General features: G+C 40.2%; 1 protein-coding gene across 1 annotated transcript in view; it reads right to left on the reverse strand.

Annotated features, from left to right (window-relative positions):
- Positions 1-22,039, reverse strand: part of GLIS1 (GLIS family zinc finger 1) — a 104,765-nt gene that overhangs the window by 34,610 nt on the left and 48,116 nt on the right. The window contains exon 3 of the mRNA XM_009993562.1: positions 3,024-3,185. Within this exon, the coding sequence (XP_009991864.1) occupies positions 3,024-3,185 (162 nt within the window). The remainder of the gene's footprint in view (positions 1-3,023; positions 3,186-22,039) is intronic.

The raw sequence follows: 22,039 nt of genomic DNA on the forward strand, positions 1-22,039 counted from the left end.
TTTAGGAACTCTGGGTTTGAGTTCTGATTTACATGGCTTTTAAAACAACTGTTCCATATGCAGCAGAGCAAAATTTGTGGTGTTTCACATATTTGGTTTCCTTCATACCTAGTTCCTGTTTTGAATAAGAGCAGCAATATCTTTCTTTTTATAGCTCCTAACCAAACAACCTGCATCAAACATTAACATCTGAGCAAATCAATACAGAAAAAAAAATTCCATTGTTCTTGATTTTGTTGGGAAGACCTTTCCAGCTGAATTTGCCACTTCTGTGTGGCACAGCAGTCTTCCCTGGGAAAACCATCTGGAGCTGGGCAGGCAGTTCCAGTACACTTTTCTCACAGGAAAAAAAAATAAATAAGGATGCTCCATTTTACCCTCTGATCCTGGAGTCTCAATGACTGAAGCCTCACCAAGTTCTCCTCTTAGTTGTGCCTGCTCCCAACAAATGAAACACTGTCTCTCTGTTACTGTACAACTTCCAAATGAATGTGTAATTCCCAAGTTGAACAAAGGGAGTCTGACACTTGTTATTAAGTAACCACTGACTTAAGTGATGGCAAAATAGAGCTGCATGTCAAAGCTCACAAAGTTTTAGTTAAGCAGAACATTCCTTTTCTCTCTGTTTTCTTGCCTCATCTGTCAAGATTACCTTAGCCTTCACACTTGGACTAGTAAGTCCTTTAGGAGTCTTCCCAAAGGTAGAAAACTGGTTTGTTGTGACCTCAGTGTCACATTCTTTAATCTCCTTGGTTTCAAAAAGACGATGCACAAAAGGGGAAAAAACCCACAGGCTTTGGGAGAAGTGACTGTGAGGTCCTTTAAACAAGTTGCTCTACCCTGGAGGAGTGATGACATGCCCTTGTTACCACAAGGACAGATATGTTCCCTTTGTTCTGCTTCTCCCTAGGAGAAGGATCAACTTCCAGATGATTTAGTAGAGATTCGATCAAACCAGCATATGCCAGCAAGTCTCTGAAATGATTTACAGAACCTCCTTTGGAAAAGATAAATGCTGGAGTGACCTACATTGAGAAGCTTTAAAACCAATTCCAAATGCACTCCATAAGGAATAAGCCGTCTATATAAACACCTTTTCTTTGCAAGTATCTCCAGAGGAAAAGTATTGCAGCTCTGTCCAACCAGCAGGAAATTTCTAAAGGAATAATAGAATCATTCACCAATTCCTGACCTTGCAGGCTAACACAGCACCTATCCAGAAAGTTACAGGGCAAAGCAGATTTATTGAGAGTGTCTGGAACACAGAAAACTGACACCTGAGCAAAAACTGTGGAAAACTTCAACAAAACTCTTAGCAGAAAAAAAAGCAGTCTTTTTCAAATTATTGGTGTCATTCAAATTAGAGATAGAATCATTCAACTTAGTGATAGGGAAACTAGATGAAAATCTGACTACCCTTGAAGGTTCCTGGTTCTTTTGCTTTGCCACCCCAGGCAGTTATTCTGCCTGATCTCATGCAACGTGCAGCCTCTACAGTAGCACCATCTTGTAGCCCTGTTATTTTTCACATTCACATAAGCAGATAATACACTAAGCTAAACCATCCAACTTCAATTAAACTAGGTAAGTGGAAGTTAGTTATCATGGGGTAGGACTAAGAAACAGTTTTAAAGAACCTGCAACAGAATAGCATGGAAGATGTTTTTAGACATTTAAGAAAGTTAGTAGAAAATGATTACTGTACCTTTTTCCTGATTTATGAGCATTTCAGATAATAAAGACAGAGATAAAGAGAGAAGAAAACAAAATAGAAAGTTAAGAGATTTGTCTTCAATAATAAACAGATCAACAGATATAAGAATTTTTGCTTATTTTGGTAACCATTAAAATTCTCTCCCAAAACTAATAAATGGCATTTCATTTGTGAATGTGGCTAAGAGAAAAAATATATCTATTAGACTCAAGAAGCTACATTTCAAAACTGTGTGCCCAATTTAGTATATCCACTTTGAAAAGAGACACATTTTATAACTAATTACAAATTCAAATATCTCAGGTTGACTTTCAAATAAATAAAACACTGTTATTGTAAGTTGCTTTGGTTTGGAAAATGTGACTGACTCGTTTCTCTTACTTGTTTGTTTTTGCAAGGCATAATGTACATTAGACATTCCTTAATGCTGCACTGTCTGAAATGTGTAACTGCTTAAAAAGTAAATATCAATTAAACTCAAAAGTTCTGCCCCATAAACACTTGGCTAAACATTAAACCATAGATTCACTTATTTGAAAAAGACAAAGGAACAACTCAGCCTATTATACTTTGCAACCTTTATGCTGAGGACTTAACTGGTCTACAAAGTTGTCTACTTAACTTTCTTTCCCCATAATATGGTGATTAAATTTTATCAGAGCCTAAGACACTAGACAAGCTCCCACCTTATCTGTGAGACTCGTGAGGAGACTTGTAGAGCTGAGCCTGAGTCTACCAGCTGTACGTAAGAATTTGGTGTTTACAGTTAATGCTGATGGTGGGTATGTAACACATTTCATATAGTTCTAAAACATGTATTTTTACCTTTACAAAATTACATTCAAAACTACGATGCATTTACCTTCCACTGAGATGTCTGAACTGCTTTTGCATTCATTCAGAATAGACTACTGAAACACCACAGGAGAGGAAGCAAGACAATGACACACATTTAGAACAGCAGCAGTGACTCAGCTTTTGCTCACACTATACCTTATTGTCCTGCTGCCTCCTCTTACTGGAACATGAACAATGAGAGAGTTTGCTGAGTAACTTATTCCTGAGTAACCTATTCTTGAGTAACTCATTTCTCAGCATGAGTAAGGCAGATGAACTTGCCTGTCTGGGATCGACTCCCTTCTCAATTTCTCGATGCACATATAATTCAAAACAAAAGTAGAGTTGCCTATAGCTGAGATTTCTGAGATGCTCCTTTGAAAAGGAAAAGTCACCCTCTGGCTGCAGAACAGATTGTGTACAAGGACCACAGGAAAACTCAGTGCAACTCCCAGTAGGGAATCATGCTTACGGTATCCAGGTGTGTTCGCTGGTGCTTGGCCCGGTCGCTGGAGTTGCTGAAAGCCTTCTGGCAGCCAGGATGCTGGCACAGGTATGGCTTCTCCCCAGTGTGACTCCGGAGGTGAATCTTGAGGTTCTCAAGCCTAGAAAATGCCTTGTTGCACCCTTCAAACTGAAAAATGTCATAAAAAATTGTTGTAAAGTACTATTAAATAAACCACGTGCAGCCACAATGAGAACAGTGTAAGATCCAAGTTGGATATGCAATAAATCAACCAACATTCAAACATCTGTTGAAATTTATGGATGAAACACAACATTTTGTGCTGCTCATTTAATCTGTCACTGAAGACATGGTGTGTAGCTCAGTAATAATACAAGGGTTATAAATATCTCACATGTTCTGTCTGAAGTACTGAATGCTTAAAGACATCGTGTCCGAACAGAAAATGTAAAGAAAGAATAAGTTTTCTGATGAGTCCTCTTAGATGTTAATTGGCACAGGAACCACTGTGGGCAGTAACAATTAGCTGCTACAGACAGAGAGTAAGAGAAGCTATTTGTGGAGGGTAAGAACCTGGTTTCAGATATCTGAAATACTATCCATGGGAGCAGATGAGCATGGACTATTACAGGAAGACCTGATCCATTTGAAGAGCAATCCAAAGGAACTCTGCTGTTATTCTGCACCCTTTTCTTTACTAGCCCTATCATTCAGATCTGTTCTCAGCATTTATACAGCCAGTAACCTGAGCAATTCTGACTTCTTAAGCACCCGTTTCATTAGAGAACTCAGTAATAAAATGCTGCATAGCATCCATAACAAAAGTCACTGTTTCAAATTAAATCAGAACAAATAAATAATTTAAATTTCCAGCTGCTAGGCCAAGGGAAGGGTGTTTTGCATTGCTCACTGTTACGTTCTGGTGTTACAGACTCAAGTTGACATAGTGGAGGCACTGACTCTAAGATGGACTTTGGGAACTAACCTGAATCCCAGGTGAGCAACAAGACCAAGTTTTTTCTTTCAACTGTTGTGTGCTGTTCCTTCCGCCCTACCTGAGCAGACTCTCCCCTGACTGTCATGAGTTCCTTCTATGTACTCCACTCACCCCTCTAAAGTTTCTGGTTCTCACATACAGGCATCAATAAACCCAGCCCAGGAGGACATTATACAGCAATGTCCCTGGTTACAGGGCCCTTAGGACACTTTATACCCCGTTGGCACCAGAATCACTACAGTGACACTCCACAACCTGATCTTCTTGTCTCCATGTTTTCTCAGGCGTGGAAGACCCGTTAGGTCACAGAAGTGATTTCTCAGCTAATCAGTCATGAATGGAGGATCTTGAGCCTCAGAATGTTTTTCTAATGGATTACCAGTCTTCAGCTCCATATCTGCAGCCTAATGCAAAGTAGGAAAGTATGCAGAATAATCCAAACTAATTAAAGGCCCAGCTCCATTCTCATTGATGTCAGTAGCAAAAATGCCAATGGCAAATGTCCTAAAACATCTAAACACAAGTTTAATTTAAAACACATGAAAGTACATAAGTTTCAGAGTTTGCTGGATGCTGGATCAAGACTTCAGGGAGAAAAGGAACAGGCCCTAACATAAATGCTCAGAGCTACAATGTAAGCAGCAACATTCAAATGGGATTTATACTTCTACCATTATCAACAACCTTTTTTTGGTACTAACACGCAATTCACTGAGAGCTGCAGAAAGGTCTCTACTTTGAAGGACTCCAGGAAAACCTATTTGAGCTCTGTTACTTCTTGCTCGATCTACTGACTGTATCCCTTGCAGTTTTTCCTTACAAATCCAAAGGTGGAGACAGCACTGCTGAGACCAAATTTTCCAGAAGTGGAAGTGTCTCACCAGTACAGTTGTACAGGAACAGGATAACTTCAACTGTGTGGCTGAGGAACCTCTGCTAGGATGACTTTGTCAGGTAATTCTTGGGCTTCATTGCTGCTCACCAACACTTTTAACCCTTCCGCCGACCCTTGCTACTTGGAGCGTATTCGATGTATATATGTATCAAATAAAACTGCTCCTGGATAAATGGGGTGCTCATTCTCCTCCTCAAATAACGTCCAGGAAGATCCATCAATCCCAGAAGTGTCTTAGCTTCAACTACAAAGAACAAATATTCCATTTCCAAAGGGCTTTAGATTGGAAAGAGCTATTTGATCAACTGAGAAGGCCACTTAGAGTATCTCCCAGACATCTGGCCCCAATCTGTCAATGCTTAATCCTACAATCTTAAACATTTTGTTGACGTTTGATGCCTGGAATAACTGTAAGAAACGCTGCGTGATCCTCAAAGTCTGTAAATGTCAACAGAGCTCTTAAACAAAGTCATCAATAAAAATAATAATTATATTGCAATTACTACTTTTGTCTTTGCTGGGAGGTTGTTAATGTGTGCTTCAGACACTGCCTGCACAGACACAAAACAATGCCACATGATTACATTAAATAGCATGAATCATTGCTTGGATTTTATAACTACTGCTGCTTTTAGGATAGGGTTTCTACCAGGAAAAAATATGTTGTAGAAACTTATGGGACTAAGTTCACTACCATATGGACATACCTACACTATCTTTATTTTACACTAAACCTCACTAGAGTGCATTTAAAAAGCATATTTATGAAAACTAAATTATCCCACAGTGATCTAAACACATCGATATTTTCCTAGCAAAACAGTTTAATCTAATAATTATAATGGCTTAAAATGTTTTTTCTTTGCTTCCACATTATACTTTGAATGCACCTGAGAATGCTGCCATGCAGCAATAACAGCATATTCCCAAGAGGATTTATATTATCAAATGTTTACCATTTTCATAAGTGTATTTAATCACAGTCATGTCTACAATATCTGTCAGTGGTACAGATTAGAAGAAATAAACTCTAAACTAAACAGCTCAGACCATAAGGTAAAGCAGTAACTGACGTTTTCTTAGGAAATTAGTTATGACTGAAAAAGAGAAGCCTTCACAGTTGTAGTGCTAAATAGGTCCAGTGTGCCATTAGAGAAAGCTCATTAATATACACCTCTGCTCCATGCTGCAAGATCAGTTAAACAAGCTGCCTTTTATTTATAAACCTAAAAGGGAAAGAGCAGGTCATATTGGCTGCTGACATCTCAGACAGCCTACAGATGGAAAACCCAAAACATTTCATTCCAAAGCATTTAATACTATCAATAGGAAATCTTACGTCTGGTCAAAACATCTACAAGCCTTATGAACATTGTGAAATGCTCTTTCTTCCCAACTGGTTACAAAATTGAGAACATTTTACTGAAAAACATATTACGAGAAAAAAGATCCTGTGAGGATATGTATCCCTTCTGGAGGGGAGGAACTAGTCACTTCACTCTTCAAATAGCATCAGTGTTTTACAGCACACTGCATCTAATGTTGGCGACATGGCAGGAGGCATCTGAGGCTCCACACTGTTAGGAATCTCAGTAACTTAAGCACATTAGTTGGTTCACCCAACACAAGAACCAAATTATCTGATTTGGTGCTTTGTTTTTTCTAGAAAACTCTTGAATGGATTAATTTTTAATTCTCTATTGTAGCCATACTACTGATCCTGTAAATACTTGCTCATGAGTACCATGACTCATGCAAGGAGTTTTATTAAACTCAACAGAACGATTTGTGTACATAAAAAGTAACCATTGGACTGAGCTCTCAAATTCCTGAAGAATCCCAGTTGATACAGCCAGGGTACAGACTGAAATTGTTAGAAGCTGCTTTTTTCCCCTAGTGGTAACAAAATAATGGAAGATACCTGCAACAGAAAAATGATCTGCCAGTTTCTGTGGGGGTTTTTTGAAGCCTGAGCTATTTACATTTGCAAAGTGACACTTTTACATGAGAATTCATTTGAGTCCTGGGGACAATTGCTTGTACTTGTTTTATTATTTGTGTTACCAAAAAAAGCATGTAGGGCTTCAGCCAGACTATTGTACAGTTGCTGGTGTTGGAGAAAAAGAGGTTAAAAGGTTCACAACAAGAAAAAATTAAAATCTAGCTCAGTAAGTCACCGTATAAATGCAGTATGTCCTTCAGGTTGTAGGGTAACCAAGCATCTGACACCAGACATTGTACATCAGCATGACATTGTCCTTTATGCTGTAAGACAGGTTGTGTATTTCCTAATTAAAATCAAACTAGGAAGTACTAATACACTGCAAATCCTGGAGGAGGCGTTTGATCAGCGTATGTCACGGAATTAAGACTTTGGGCTGTCTCTTTTATTTCAATTTTATGAATTTTTTAAGACCCTAAGTCTACTTTCCTTCCCCCCTTCCCCCACACCCCCCCCCCAGCAGTACCAGGAGTTACGGCTGCACAAGGAATGCAGGCCTGGCCCACACAAGGCCTAACAACAGATTAATTTAAGTCATTTCAAGAGCAACCAGGTCTGATTCTGCATGCAAGGTGATTTCCACACAGACACAGATGTCTCTGACTGCAAAACCCAGCCACCTGCCTGCCAACGTGCCCTGAGATGGGATTCCTCCACTCTCACTGGACTGTCTAAAACGTGAACGGCCTCCTTGTTTGAGCCCCAGCATGAGTCTGGCAGCTCAGAGCTCAGTGAGACACATCCTGCTCGGTGCTTGATCCTCTCCTCTGACTACAGAGGCAGCCTAGATTTGGCTTCTAGGTTTTTCAAGGTAGTGTTACCTGTGTTCCTGCGTATATCTGGCATTCTACGTGAGTTCTGCCAATCATCTCTCATGGCCTGCTGCCATGCCAGATGCAGAAGACCAGCTCATCAGGACATGGGCCTATGTCTAAGCACTGGCATGTTTTGTCACTCTAAACTCTTGCTCACGCAATTGTAAATTATCATCTGCCAAGAAAGAGTTGAATGTTGTTCAAAGCACTGAAATATTCATGGATTTAATTTCTTCTAGTACCTGTAGGTCAGGCTCTTCAGGGAGCACTTCAGTGAGCAAGCAGAGCTTTCAATATGTCTGCCAGCAAAACACAAAATATCCAGGAAACTATCAGAGCATCCTATCATTTTCACAAGACCCAGTAGCTAATCTTAAAATTATTTTTAGTAATCCTTCTTTAATCAAGCAGAAGGATAAACATTTGTCAAAACTGGGGTAGCTGCATTCATTTGCTGCAACACAGGAGAGTGAACCAGGAAAGCTCACAGAATCACAGAATGGTTTGGAGATATCTTACTATCAGCAGCATGACAGCCACAAATTCTGCCATAAGGTTTTGCTAAGTATGTCATTTGGCAAGCAAACAGTTTTCTGAAATCTCATCACAGTTGGACTGAATGCAGTATTGTGGCTTGCAGGCAAAAATAACATTGCATGGAGCAACACTTAAAAAACAAAATGCAAAATTTGTATGGTCAGGTAATAAGCAGAGATACCCCTCCCCAAATCTGCATGTCAGGCCCTCTATTTCCTCATGTGTAACTGGGAAACTATTTAGGATTTTTTTTTAATAGCTTGCAAGGTATTAGGAAATTAAAGGACATCACACAATCCATAATCCAAGATTTGCTGCCCTAATATCTGAAGCCAGATCTGCTTGTTTTGGGGACAAAATCGAGACTGAACAAAATCAATTAAAACCCCTCTCCAGCTGTGCCAACAAAGAACCATAACTAAAATTAAAATGCTTCTCTCCAGTTCTTTTAGATTTTTTTAACAAAGATTATACTTTTGCTACATGTACTTCAAAACTTCATTCCTCTGGATCAGTAAGTCATTGTCTTACCTCACTTTCCAAGGAAACATCTCAATTCCACTTTGTGTCTAACATATCACCTGTTTCCAACTATCTCGGCTGAGACTTTGCTGAAATTCTGTCCCACACTCTTGCTTGTATCTTTTCCTCTTGGCCCACATTTTAGTCATGGACTGTTTTTTTGGTCTGGAAGGCCAGTTACACTGCAAACAGTTTGGGTCAGAAGGCATTTCATGGACACACGAGATGGAATAAGTGCTCCTAATTTACTTACAGGTATAAAAGTTTGCAAATTTAGAGTGAAGAATTAATTTGCTTAAAATAATGAACGCAGCTTCAGGACAAGAAGAGAATCCATGTATATGGACTAACCAGTTAAAAAAATAAAGTAAAAAAAATAAAAAGAATCGAAGAGAGGACAACAGCCAGAAAGAAAAAAGTTCATTACAAAATGAAAACAAAAAAACCCTTCCCCAAAACTTATGCCTGATTAGCACAGCGTAGCATCTTAAAAGGCCAAAATACCACATGTGTGGCATGTTACAAAAGAAGATTAAAATAAAGGAAAAAATATCCAGAGAACCATGAAGTCTCAAAACATCTGGAGTTTTATAGTAACAGGGAGGAAAAAATCAAAAACATAATTGAAAAAAGTCCGCGGCGATACATTATTGTACAATGAGGCTTAATGGAATTGAAAGGAGAAGAGATGAAAAGGCAAAATAAAGAGGGGGGAAGAAATAAAAGAAACAAGAAAAGGCGTTTATATTTTAAAGATGTCACTGAGGGTTTTTATCCCAGTTATTAAAAATTACACACCCTGCTTCTGTAAGCTGTTCCTGCAATGTGTTGAGCGCTCTCTTTCAGCGTAGGACATTCATGCATGCTGGGGAATTCATCAACCCTTTTGTACCCCGTGTAGGGGCACTTTTCACTCCTGATTCAAGAGCCATCTGCAAAGAGAATGGAAGAGAAACTGCCTGTCCTGGTTTACATTCTGAATCCAATGGGAGATTTGAAGAGAGGCAGGATAAACATGTAAATTAAAAATGTTTGCTAAAAACAATGCACATATTCAGGAATTAAGCAAATAATCTTAAGTTGTTATGTTGGCATCAGACACTAGAATCAACTGTCATTGAAATACTCTGAATGTACTCACTAACAAACATGTATATGGAAAAGTGAAATGAAAAACTTCCCTCTTTTTTTCAGATTTTTTTCTTTTTTTAATGAAGGAAGAGTAAGTCCACAGTCCAGTTCGCCTTTGTAACATGCCAACAGTGTGTCTATAAACAGAAAGTGTTTCCAATGCACCACAGGCATCAACATCCTGGATTGGGTCTGTGCTCTGTCTGTCTCAGGAAGATTGAGACAACCATATGCCAAACCCTCTGTAACAAATACGGTGTCATCTGCAAACACTAAGTGTCCACCCCAACTTCCCACTCATGGCCCAGACTCCTTTTTTTTTTTTCCCCTAAGCCTGGGAAACCCAGCTCATATCTTTGTCAAGACCAATAAATAAATAAATGTGTTTTACACTCATAGCTTGTCATATGTCATCACAGCCAACAAAGTGGCTCCTGTCCTTGGCAGATCAGAGGAGGATCCTGTGGGTGAAAAATGATCTACAGTTGGAAATTGCTGGCTACAGCTAACTAAACTTGTCAACCACAACCAAATTCTCTCTTAGAAAAGATGAAAATTACCAGCAAAGTCACTTTCCACCCATCTATGTGGTTTTTTGTTGTAAATATGACTTTTTGTATGCTGCTTGACATAGATCATTGATTTTCCTCATCAGAAATTCTAGTCTTGCTGTGTTTTCATTTCATCTCGCTTGGCCACATTCATTACAAGAAGGGAAATCTGTGAGATGTATTCCTAGGAAAATGGCTTCAGGACCTCATCTGTTTCAAAGAAAGTCAGTTTTGTGGCTTTGCCAATATCAAATGGTTGACCAGGCTTGGTTATGCACTGCACTGGTGCATAAGCCATGTTTTAGAGTCTGGAAACACCATTCTGTTCTTGCACTTTGTAAATGACTACCACGCTTCAGCTGAGCTGCACAATGATCAGTATCTAAGCTCCTTCCCTCTGGTTAATCCAAGATAATGTGCTGCCTTCTGTGAGAAGCTGAGCTCACTCCTCTTACCTCACACTTCCATGCACTAAGTGCATGTGCTTCAGCAGTTACAGTGGCTGATCCACAGCAACCTGTGAAGCAATTGCATTGGATTCTGTGCCTAAGCACCCAAAGGAGATGGTAAATCAAGATGGTGCTCACAAATACCCCAAAGTCCACGTGCTACTTTTCACTTACTATGTCTAGCACACTGAACTAGTGTGAGTAGTTATGATCTTCATGAACCCCTGCTCCAGTTTTAAGCGGTAGAGTTGCCTTCTAAAGCCTTTTGTGAAGATGAGCTCTTTGCTGAAGAGCAGACAGCGTGCCAGCAGTGCCAGGTCCCTGCATGCTCTATAGCTCTGTGGGATCCTTTGGATAAAAGGCAGTATAGAAATGTTCTTTTCTGAATAGCACTTAATGTTTTCCCACAGTCTTATTGTTTACAGGGAGTTTAGCAAGTCACTTCACTAATTTAAAATAGATTGTATCCCACATGGGTGGCTAACAATAACACATATTGGTGAATCATATGGCTTTCAAATGATACGTATGAAAAAGAAGAGCTACACATATTGTCTGAAATTTTATTGTGTGAAACCACAGCACTTAGCTCCCTACCAGCTGTGTCAACAATTCAGTGTAATAAACTGAAACAATTGTAGAATAATAGCAAGGTTAGTTCTGAAAAACGAAGTGAAGATTTAAAAAAAAAATGCACTAAGAAAATGTAAATTAACAGAGATTAACACCATTTCAGGTGGGAACAACCAGACCGGCAAATGATACGACCTCATGATATCTAGAATCCATGGTTACAGGTTGCCATCTAAAAGCCTAAGAGGAAAAGAGATTATATGGATGAAATTATTTTTAAAAGGGAAGAAGAGCAGGTTTTGACATAAGAGGAAACTGGTGTGTTAGGCTTAGACTGTGCAGCCACTGCAGAAGCATCCTGTCTTAATACAAACGACACATGCAGGGTCAGCTTTCAAGTGAAAGAAGAGTAAGAATCTTTCCTGGATTTTGCTTCCTAGGTTCAGATCAGCCTCATCTCCACACTGACTCGTTCATATGAGCTGCTCTACACACATGACGTAGCTCCTGGAGAGGACACTGCCAAAAGACATTCCTGACATACTCGACCAATAGCAACCCATGAACAGGAATGGCTGAATGAGCCAGGCTCAAATAACAAAGGTTCCACATTGAGCTGTCTCACATAATTTTTAATATGCTGCTAAATAAATAAATAACTGAAGAAAAGACATTTTCTAAGATAATATTTTGAGGGAAAACTGGAAATGGAACTCAACGGAAATAGGTTTTAAATTGAAATGTTGAACTGTAGCCCAGAAATGACAAGAAAATTAAATCTTTTTTTCCTGAACCCCAATAAAAAAAGTCTTAAACACTCTCTGTAGACCACAGTTTTGAAAGAAATGAAATTATGTTATTGTCATGCATGATTATCCAATGTTTAGAAGGTATCTGCAAGGTTTTCCTGAGAGTTATACCTCCATCCCATAACCTAGCAGGAAACCACAATCACTTCTGTACCTTACGTGAAAGACTTTGAAATGAAACTGCCTCAAAATCAAATATAAGCAGCTTTCAACATGTGCATTTAATCTTCCTAGGTTAAGAAACACCCTGTGGCCACCACACTAAAGAACTGAAAACGTAAATTGAAGAAATTATATCCATATGATTAAGTAAGATTCTTAAAGAGAAACATGTTGTTAAGTACTTCATTGAGAATAAAATGAAATGCAGTAAAATAGAAGCTATTTGGAATAAATCACTGACGCACATGCTTTCTATGCAAAATGGCAACTTTCTGCTCTGAGTGGACATCTGGAGCAAATTAGCATTATGTTGAGAATAATATAAAATTAAAACATTAAGTTTCAGCTTCTAAAATTAAATAAAAAATCAGAGACCAATGTTGTGTTGGACAGCTCGCCTTATGACTCTGATAGCAGGAGTTTGTTTTGGTTTTGAAGTTGTTTATGCCTCCTATCACTGTTCCTGGAGCACTGACACTCCCAGATACCAGCAGCAGCAGGCAGAGCAGTTGTATCTTGAAATGTGCTGCTGAGTCCTGCACTGGAAGTTCAGAATGAGGAGTCCAAGGCCAAGTGTGGGCCAAAGCATCTTGGGTAAAACAGGAGGAAATGACCCAAAACTATAGGCAGAACTCAGGCCACACCCAAGCCAAACCTCCCAGGGCCCGATTGTTTCATTTTTACATTTGCATGCTTACTCCACACTTCCTGCCTCTGGAGAACATCCAGGGCTGATGTGATGAAGGTGCTGGATAACTTCAAGTCCTTGTGAGGCCCCTCTTAAAGTATGCTGAGCTTCTCCTGAGTGCTGCTGCTGAAGCTACTCAATTCACAGGAGATCTCGTATGGCCAACCGGGAAGTTCTCCCAGCCCCTACTGAGGTGTGGAAAACAAGAGAAGACTCTGCTCTATCAGGGACACAGGCTGTGGAGGAGACTATCACACAGTCCCCAATTTCCAAATCCAAAGAAAGCTTCTGTCCCTGCCTCTTCTATGTGCACTTAAGACAACCAAGTATTTGTACGGCTCTTCCTCTCACTTCCTAAAGAGATTAACCAAGATAAATGAGGTGTGTGGGACTGTAACTCTCTTTTTTTAATCATTCTCCTCCACAACTGGGTCCTCACTGTCACTTGAGGGGCAAGGCAACTGTCTTCAGCCTTGGGCTCGCCATAGATGCATACCTGGCCCATCCACCTTGCTCCTGAAGCTGGAAAAAGAGTGCTGCTTCTTCCTCAGGGTGTCAGGCTAGGCATCTGCCGAGACCACAGACTTCAGGGGAAAACTAACTTTTCTCCTGGACATCTTTTTAGATATCCCATTTCACTGGTCTGCTCCACACAGCTTTTGAGAAGTTACTAGCTTATAAAACTGTCCATCTCCAACTAGACAAAACAGCTACTAGCAGTAACATTTCTGAAAAACCCTGTAACCAGAAGCCATTAGCACCCCTAGTACACTTCTGAACAACCAATGCCTGGTTGAAGGAGCACCATGGTTGCAAGTGGTGCCATGCTGAGCATCCCTACTGCTCCTGTCTGTCTGTGAGATCTACCTAAGGGATCACTTCTGACCTGCCAGCAGCCCAACAGTGTCAGCTGAGGGAGATTCATTGCTTTATGATTGGGTGACCCTAAGCAAATTACTTATTTCCTTTCTGCAGTTTAGTCCTTCCCCCTTTCTGACTATTTGTACTGAAATGCCTAATGAGCAGGGACTGTGCAACACCAAGAGCATCTCATGAGGTGCATTCAGACCATCCTGAACTCATCAGTTCCTGGTGTAAAGCTACTGAGCAAGGAGCAGTGCTCTGGAGAATCAGGCCTTCTGGAAGAAGATCAATAACCATAGCACTGGAGAGAATGCCAGACCCTTATAATCATGTTCAGGTAGTTTGCTAATGCACCTTTATGCTCTGAAATGCTCTCCTAGATGCTTGAAAAAAAATTACGTCAACCAAGCAACCAGAATCACTTTCTTTAGCATAAAAATAAGCTCTTTCTAGAATGGTTTATCTCTTTTCTGATATATTTGGGAAAGTGCCAACCTTGCCACCTGTTCCTGGACTTCCTTTAAGGTAGCCCTGGCTTTCAACATGAAACTTAAATTGGACGTGCACAGACTTGCTCCTGCACTTTGCAATGTAAACACCTGCACATATGTTTTAAATAGTCTCACACCTCTATATGTAAAATTTCAGACACCTGTGAATTGGCTTTAAATAGCCCCAGTGGGTTTTGTGGATGGAGAACAACTTCCAGGTGCAGATGAATAAGGTTATTTCAAGGGCATAGGCAACATACAGCCTTCAGTCTGAGTACTTACAATACTGCATTTCCAAATTTAAAGCAAGGCTTTAAGCACTTAAGAGTTCTCTCTGTGAGTCATTAATCATCCACAAAATAGGGATACAAACACATTTGTCTCTCTCTGGATTGTAGTGAGCCTTAATTTGTTGGGCTTTAATTCTCTAAAGCACCTTGAGATCTTTGCAGTGCATGTGCACTCCACAGACAAGAATGGCCCCAGCCTTGCTCTTCGTAAAGCTGCAGAGGAAAGACTCATTTTCACTGGTCTTGGGCTACAGGGCTTTGTGAGAACTTTCTTTCCATGTCTCTGCTTTAACACAGAAAAGATTCTGTTGTTTTTAGACCAATTCTACCAGCACTTTCACATCAGATCCTCACAGATGGTTTCTTATTCAAAAATTTTGGCCCTGTTTGACCCATCATTTACTCACACAGAATTCTGATAAACACTTCCCATTATGCTTTTGCAAACAATGCTCTATGTGAGTAAAGGCTGAGAATTAACTCCGAATTAATCTACAGTACATCTTTTAAAACCTTACCTTTCCTCTTCTATTTCTTCTCCAGTCACCTCATAATTGAACAAAAAATAAGACGGTCAGATATTTTTTCTGTTTAAGAGGTTATTTCTGAAGTAAACTTGCTTTGACTGCACGATGATCTATGTGACCACAATGCATTCTTTGAAAAGGAGAATAAACTTTGGCATTTAATGAATGATTAGAACTTTTCCAAAAACTGATTATTTTTTAAACGTCGTGTCCTTTTCTCTCTCCCTAGAAGAAAGTCCAAAACAACTTCAACTTTCCATATGCCAAAACCCACAATAACAGTGAGGAAAGTTTTGCAGGAAGAAATAGTACCTTTTAGTAGACCAATGAATACAGTTGAAAAATAGACAGGCTCTCAGCACAAAAGTGCTTCTTTGGATGTGAAACGCTCTCCAGACTGAACAGGAATTGCAGCTAAGGACTAAAGAAAAGATCCGTGCATCAAATTTCAACCTGCTCTATGGAGAGGTCTAATGAGCAAGGGGGTCCTCTGTGGTGTATCTACACCAGCCTGAACAAAAAGTGGCATGAGTTCCCTTCTGCCTTTCAGACCAGATCATTAGTTCAGGCACAGACCACCACAGCTGGGCTAGTGAGCTTCCAGCTGTGGAGCAGACCAGAGCAAGGGCACTGTCAAGCTTCCTGAAGATGCACTTCATGGTGCAGAGACATGCCCCAGGCCCAGGCCAAATGCTGATACCATTGTCCTCAGGTGGAATGGGCATGCTGTGCTTCCAGCTGAGAAGGCTGAGGAGGCAAAGACAGCCTCTGCCTAGCACTGCTCCATTTGCTTTTTTACCTTTTATCCTTGGGCACAGGGAAGAGATTTTTTTGATCCCTCCTAGTCAAAACTCCTCTCCCACTGGTTGCAGTCTTGGAAGTGCCAAAGGTGTGGGAATGGAGAGATGCAGTCCTGCTTTCTGTCCAAACAATCCTGGAACAATGCTTTGTGAGGAGAAAAAAAACCCTTTATGCTCCTCCTTGTCAGCTTTCTGTGTTCTTTTCTCACTGCAAGAAGCGAGCATATGAAATAGGAACTCTTTAAATTTAAAACTTGGAGGCTGGTGCCTTTTTAATTAGCTCCTAATTACAAAGAAGCTAACGAGCAATCAGGCAAAATGTGCAGGTGGAAAACACATGCAAGGAAAATAAAAGGTGTGTGAGTGGTGGGCCTACTAGTTTTGCCTCTTCTCATGATTTTATGTACACATGACCTCACCAATTACATGATATGACATCAGCACTACAGGACCATTCTCTCCATGCTGAATGTCTTCAAGACATTACTGACTTGAGAATTTATCTCTAAAACCACTCACTAGTATATGAGCCTTTTGCATAGCCTAAAACAGGCTCTCTTGAACTGGTGGGGAAACTTCAGTAGAAAATCTTTACAGAAAACTGCATTAAAAGCTGAGTCTTGAGCCACTCATTGGCAGTTTGTTACAGTAACACTTGGACTTGGGTTGAAGACAGCACAAACACCTTGCTGATACAGGGGCCTGCAGATGTTCAAAACAACTTCTTTAGTTAAGTGACCTTGGCCTACTCACCATTAAAGCACAGCCAGAGTGATAGACTCCTGATGTTCAGAACAGCTCATCACCATTAGAATGCCTTTCCTAATCCTCACCAGGAGCCACTATGTGTATACAGCCCAAATATCCAGCTCATCCATCTCCTGACATTTTCCCACCAAGCCAGGTAAATAAAAGCTACTCAGAACTCAGCCTAAGGGTTTCTGTACACTTGAGCACAGGCTTCATTTCTGTGAGGCTTCTTTAGCCAACTGCAGCAGGGTAGATAAAAATACTGACTTTGAAAAAGCTGGACTACTATTTTTAAAAAGGAGAGAAGTGGCGATTTCTTGAACAGCCTCTAAAAATAATGGTCTCAGGGAAAATGTCATGGGATCTTTCCTGTCTGGCACAGGAAGAACAAAAGGGCATGCAATGAAGTTAAAGATGACAAATTTAAAACTTAGTAAAGGGAAGATTTATTCACAGAACATGGGAGAGTTTGCTGCTCTGGAGAGCTGGTGTGGAGATAAAGTGAAATTTAAAAAACTTTTGGGCTGATGCATGTGATGCAGGTGTATCAAGACTATCCAGACCTGTCAAAGTTCAAGCAAACAGTATGAAAAGGGTATTAAACCTTCTGCTTCCTGGCTTACCACCACTCTGTAATGTTTAGATGATTACTATGTGTTAGAATGATGGAATCGTTTTGGTTGGAAAAGACCTTAAGATCATGAAGTGCAAGAGTTAAACATCTCAGTCACTGACACCCTCCTCATAAACACTGAGGCCTTCCAGAAGGTGACTGAGCCCATTCATCCTCAGACATGTGCTGCTGGCACATGCCTACTTATTGACCATTAGGAGATCTCAGAGAACAATCAAATTAGGAGAGCTCCTGAGGAGGTAAGGTTGTAAAAGGCCTAACAGACAGCCAGGTCAGCAAGATGCCAGTGTGAATTCTGTGGCATCTCCCAGCTGAACAGCTGGTGGCAGGACAAAATTTGAACTCAATTTGGTGGAGAAAATATGGTTTGGAAAGACAAAGAAAAGAAGGATGACTTCTGGGAGGACAAGACCACAGCCTGATGGGGTTGGAAGGCAGGGAAAGACAGGGTGTGGGGAGATAAAATCTAATTATTTCAGCTAAGCAAGTGGAGCAGCCACGTCTCAACAGAGTCAACTGAAATCACTGTGGGGTCACCAAGAAAAACAGAGCAGTGCAAAAAAGCAATACAGGGGAAGCAGAACAAATGCTGAGCAAGCCATGCAGCAGATCGTGCTTACTAAACAGAAAGGATAATAAAATTAGAGCCAAAGATGGTGACAAAAGCATTTATAAAAAGGGTACAGCATACTCCTTCTGCCCCCGAGTCCCGTTCACAACGAGTAACATGTTCCTGATTTTGACATGCAAACCTAGTTCTGCTTAGGATCAACCAAGTCCATGGACCAAAAATACCCATGTCAGGCAGCACAAAACACACCCCAATTTTTTGTTATTTTGTTTGGTTTTCCATTGACATTTTTCACCATGACTAACACATGATTTTCCTTCAAAACTTACCATGACAAAATTACAGTTTTTAAACCTAAGAGTACCGCCCGCAGGCTCTCTAAGTTAAAAGCACATCCTGGCACAAGAACAGCATGGAGGACATACTCAGCCACAAAGGATTATGCCACCTGATTACCAGAGACACATTTGTACACTCACCCTTAAAAGCCACACACACTAAACTTCGGCCAACTATTGTCAATGGTGGTAGGAAATGGACCTTCACCAGGGCACAGAAAAGATTTGGCCAACTGAGGAGGAGCATTGGGTAAAATAATCTTCTCCCCATGGCTGGCCTTCCCTGCAAATCAGCTGCATTGTCACACTGCAAGGGAAAGGAATCAGATCAGTGGGTTCAAGCCTTAATTAAGTCTGTAATCACGTCTTAGAGTCCTTTGCCCTCACCATTAATATCAGTTTTCTCAGTGTCTAAAACATTCTTGGCACAGGGCAGAAAAAAGAAAGGGAAAATAATAGTCATGTAGCCATGGCTGAAAGGATACTTTCCCACAGCAGCATCTGTGAAGAATATTTTGCATTATCTCTAGTTGCTTTGGAGACACTGTGCCAACCTGATGGGCCAGTCATGACCTCAGCTGTGACCTCTTCAACTGAACCACAAAAATGTGATACATCTGAGCATTACAGGCTATCCATCCAGCCTGCTCTGCCATTATCCTGCTCTCTGCTTAGGATTATGGGATGAATTTGAGCCATCCTTGCAATTTGGATGCCCTCTTTCTTTCCTACAAGGCATTCAATGGCATGGCCCCATAGTATGTAACGAACTGACCAAAACGCAAAGAACAAGTCCTTGGTAGGGAGCTTCACTTCTCCAGAGAGACCAAAAAAAAAATATTCCAGGGGTAAATGAGAACAAAAAAACATTCTCCCCAGAACCATTTCAGCTACTCTGCAATTACACCAGCACAACTACCTCAGACAGGGTGACAGGCAGAATGCTGACCTCGTTCTGCAGAGCCATCAGCAACAGGTCCACTCTGAAAAACTGCAGGCTGGAAGCAGCAGCTTCTTACTCCAAAGTTCTGCTCCTTGTGCACAACCACCATATTCCTCTTTCCACCACTTGAAATACTGGTTTCAGAATGGATTGACAATCAGCTGCAAGGCGAGCCAGCTCACCCCATGGACCTCAAAGGCATTCAGGGCTCAGTGGCAGCAACAGGCAGCTGTAGCTGCTGGTCTGATTTGACCATGAGAACTTTCCTCACAGGGATGAAGAAGGACCCGCTCGGAGTATGTGTGCTGCCAAGTTTAGTAGTGGGAAGAGGTTATTTTGCTTTTACCAAAAGCATGTCATTGTTGTATCCATTTTCAGGTTGTTCTGAAAAGTCACCTTTTCTTTTTTTTTGGAAAATAAGTTTTGTGAATCCTTTCCTGTTCAAACAGTCAAGTTACTCAGCTCTTCCATCTCAGACAGACAAGGATGAATTGGCTGCTAACTCACAGGACTTTTCTGTGTATAAACCCACTGACAAATAGCCCAGCACAGGAAAGGTCCTGTAAAAAATGCAAAGTCCACTGGTCCATACACAATGTCAACAAAGCCAGGCTCTCACCACTTTGCCTAGGACATTCTGCCTTTCTCCCCTTAAGTTACGGGGTTGGAATCTTAGTAAAAAGTTGACACAGCTGTCCCAGATGCAAACCCACTGGCACTTCATCTGATATCATAAGTGACAACAAACAAACAAAACCAAAAAGTTTTAATGCCAAATACAACAGTCCAGCTCCAAATACATGCTAACGTTTATGGGAGGAAAGGAGATCTGGAGGCAGGGACCACAGTAAGTCAAAACTTTGGTTTTTGTTGCTTTTAATGCCTACTGAGAAGTTGAAAAAAATTTGTAAATTCTAAACCCTAGGCTCAACAGAATGCTGGCCAAACTGCATTCCCTTCCAATGCTGGGTAGGTGATCTGGGATGTAAATGGCAATATAATAATGGTGATGATAAACAAGATAAACCCACGTAATTCTGCATAGTAAAGAAAAGCCATTATGACCCACTTTTTGCTGTTGGCCACTGTTCAATAACTGGCAATTTAGCCATGGAGCTTATTGCTCTGCATCTGCGATCTGTCAGAAACAGTTCTCAATTGAAACATACAGTTACTGCTGTTCTTTGATCTACTGTTGTGTATGGGACTTTATACCCTGTGCACACAGCACTCCTAACTGGAAAAGTGTGTGCTCTTATAACACCAGGGCCATACACTCTCTGTGATGTACTACACTGGTTTATTTATAATATTAACTGGTCTTTTATTTTACTTTAATCCTTCAGATTGATACTACCAGCATGCAACAATACATGACACACATTTCGTCTCCTATCACCACATCCTCCCCCAAAAAAGCCCCAAACTCTTAAGTAATCTGAAGGTCTTTCTACTAAAGCTTTTCAGGTAATAGAACATGAAAAAAATACATTTAGACTTTAGTCCAAAATCTGGATATTTATTTTATTGTTATTAAAAACCATCAGTGTTTTTTCTTAAATCTACTTATTAAGGTTTTTTATATGTCCCCTTTCTCCTTACCATAACAAGTTCATTTGAGAAAGAAACTGAACCAGCAGAAGTAATTCTTCCATCAAATCCTCTTCCAGGTTAACCTAAACCTTCTGTTTTAGTAGCTTTAAATGTGCCTAAGAAAATACAATATATTCTCTTTTTTTCTTAAAAAAAAAAAAAAAGTATTTTCTTCTTCACATTTTCCTAATTATCTTTGTCTAAAAGCTCAAAACTTTGTTTTGTTTTGCTTTTAATGAAAATGCATATTCTGGCAATGTAGATCTGTGCCAAACAATCTGGGAGCTGGCACAGGAATTTGGCCCATTGTATGGATACCCCTTAAGTACCTGTCTCTGGTTTACTTATCTCACTTCCCTCTGACCTCATAATTCCTATTTCAACAGAAGTATTTAATGGATTTATGTGTAAAAGAGAAATGTACATATTTTTTAATCCAGCCCAGTACGGAGCAATAATTTTCAATTAGCATGTCCTTAAATGAATACAATAAGCCAATGTTTTTCATTTCCAGTTTGTTTTGCTCCATGAAAAGGGAATTAAAGAGATAAAGAACATAAAAAGACTGGTCCCAGATGCAGCTGTAAAGCAAGATCTACTAAGGAATATGTTAAAAGTATCAGACTGGTCACCATTCCTAGAGATTGAAATTCCTGTCTTTTAGTTTTATCACCTTTTCTGCTCTTAAATTAAATATTGAACATCAGGCTGGTTATTTGAGATAGCAAGAAAAGATGTAGCTGAACCCCAACACTGCTCCATGGTCACTAGATTTAGTGACATTTTATCCGAATCACAAATACAGAACAGCAATTTTAATCAGGGTCTGTTCAGTTCAAACTGTACATTCCATAAACACAGGTAATGGAAAGATGAGCCAAGAAACATGCAGACCTTGGTGTGTTAATGACCAAGTAGGAGAGAACTTCTTAAACCCTGTTTGCTGTTGAAAGCCCAGGCACTCTGAAACTATGTTTGAAGCAGCAATGGACTAGCCCAGCTGAGGTTGCGGGATGCTAACTGAAAGCACAGAGAATCACAACCCAATCTCTTGAGTAAATAACCATTTACCCGGTACAACTGGAGCCTC

This window comes from Chaetura pelagica, unplaced genomic scaffold (genome assembly GCF_000747805.2).
Source record: "Chaetura pelagica isolate M959 unplaced genomic scaffold, ChaPel_1.0 scaffold433, whole genome shotgun sequence".
NCBI classification, from domain to species: domain Eukaryota; kingdom Metazoa; phylum Chordata; class Aves; order Apodiformes; family Apodidae; genus Chaetura; species Chaetura pelagica.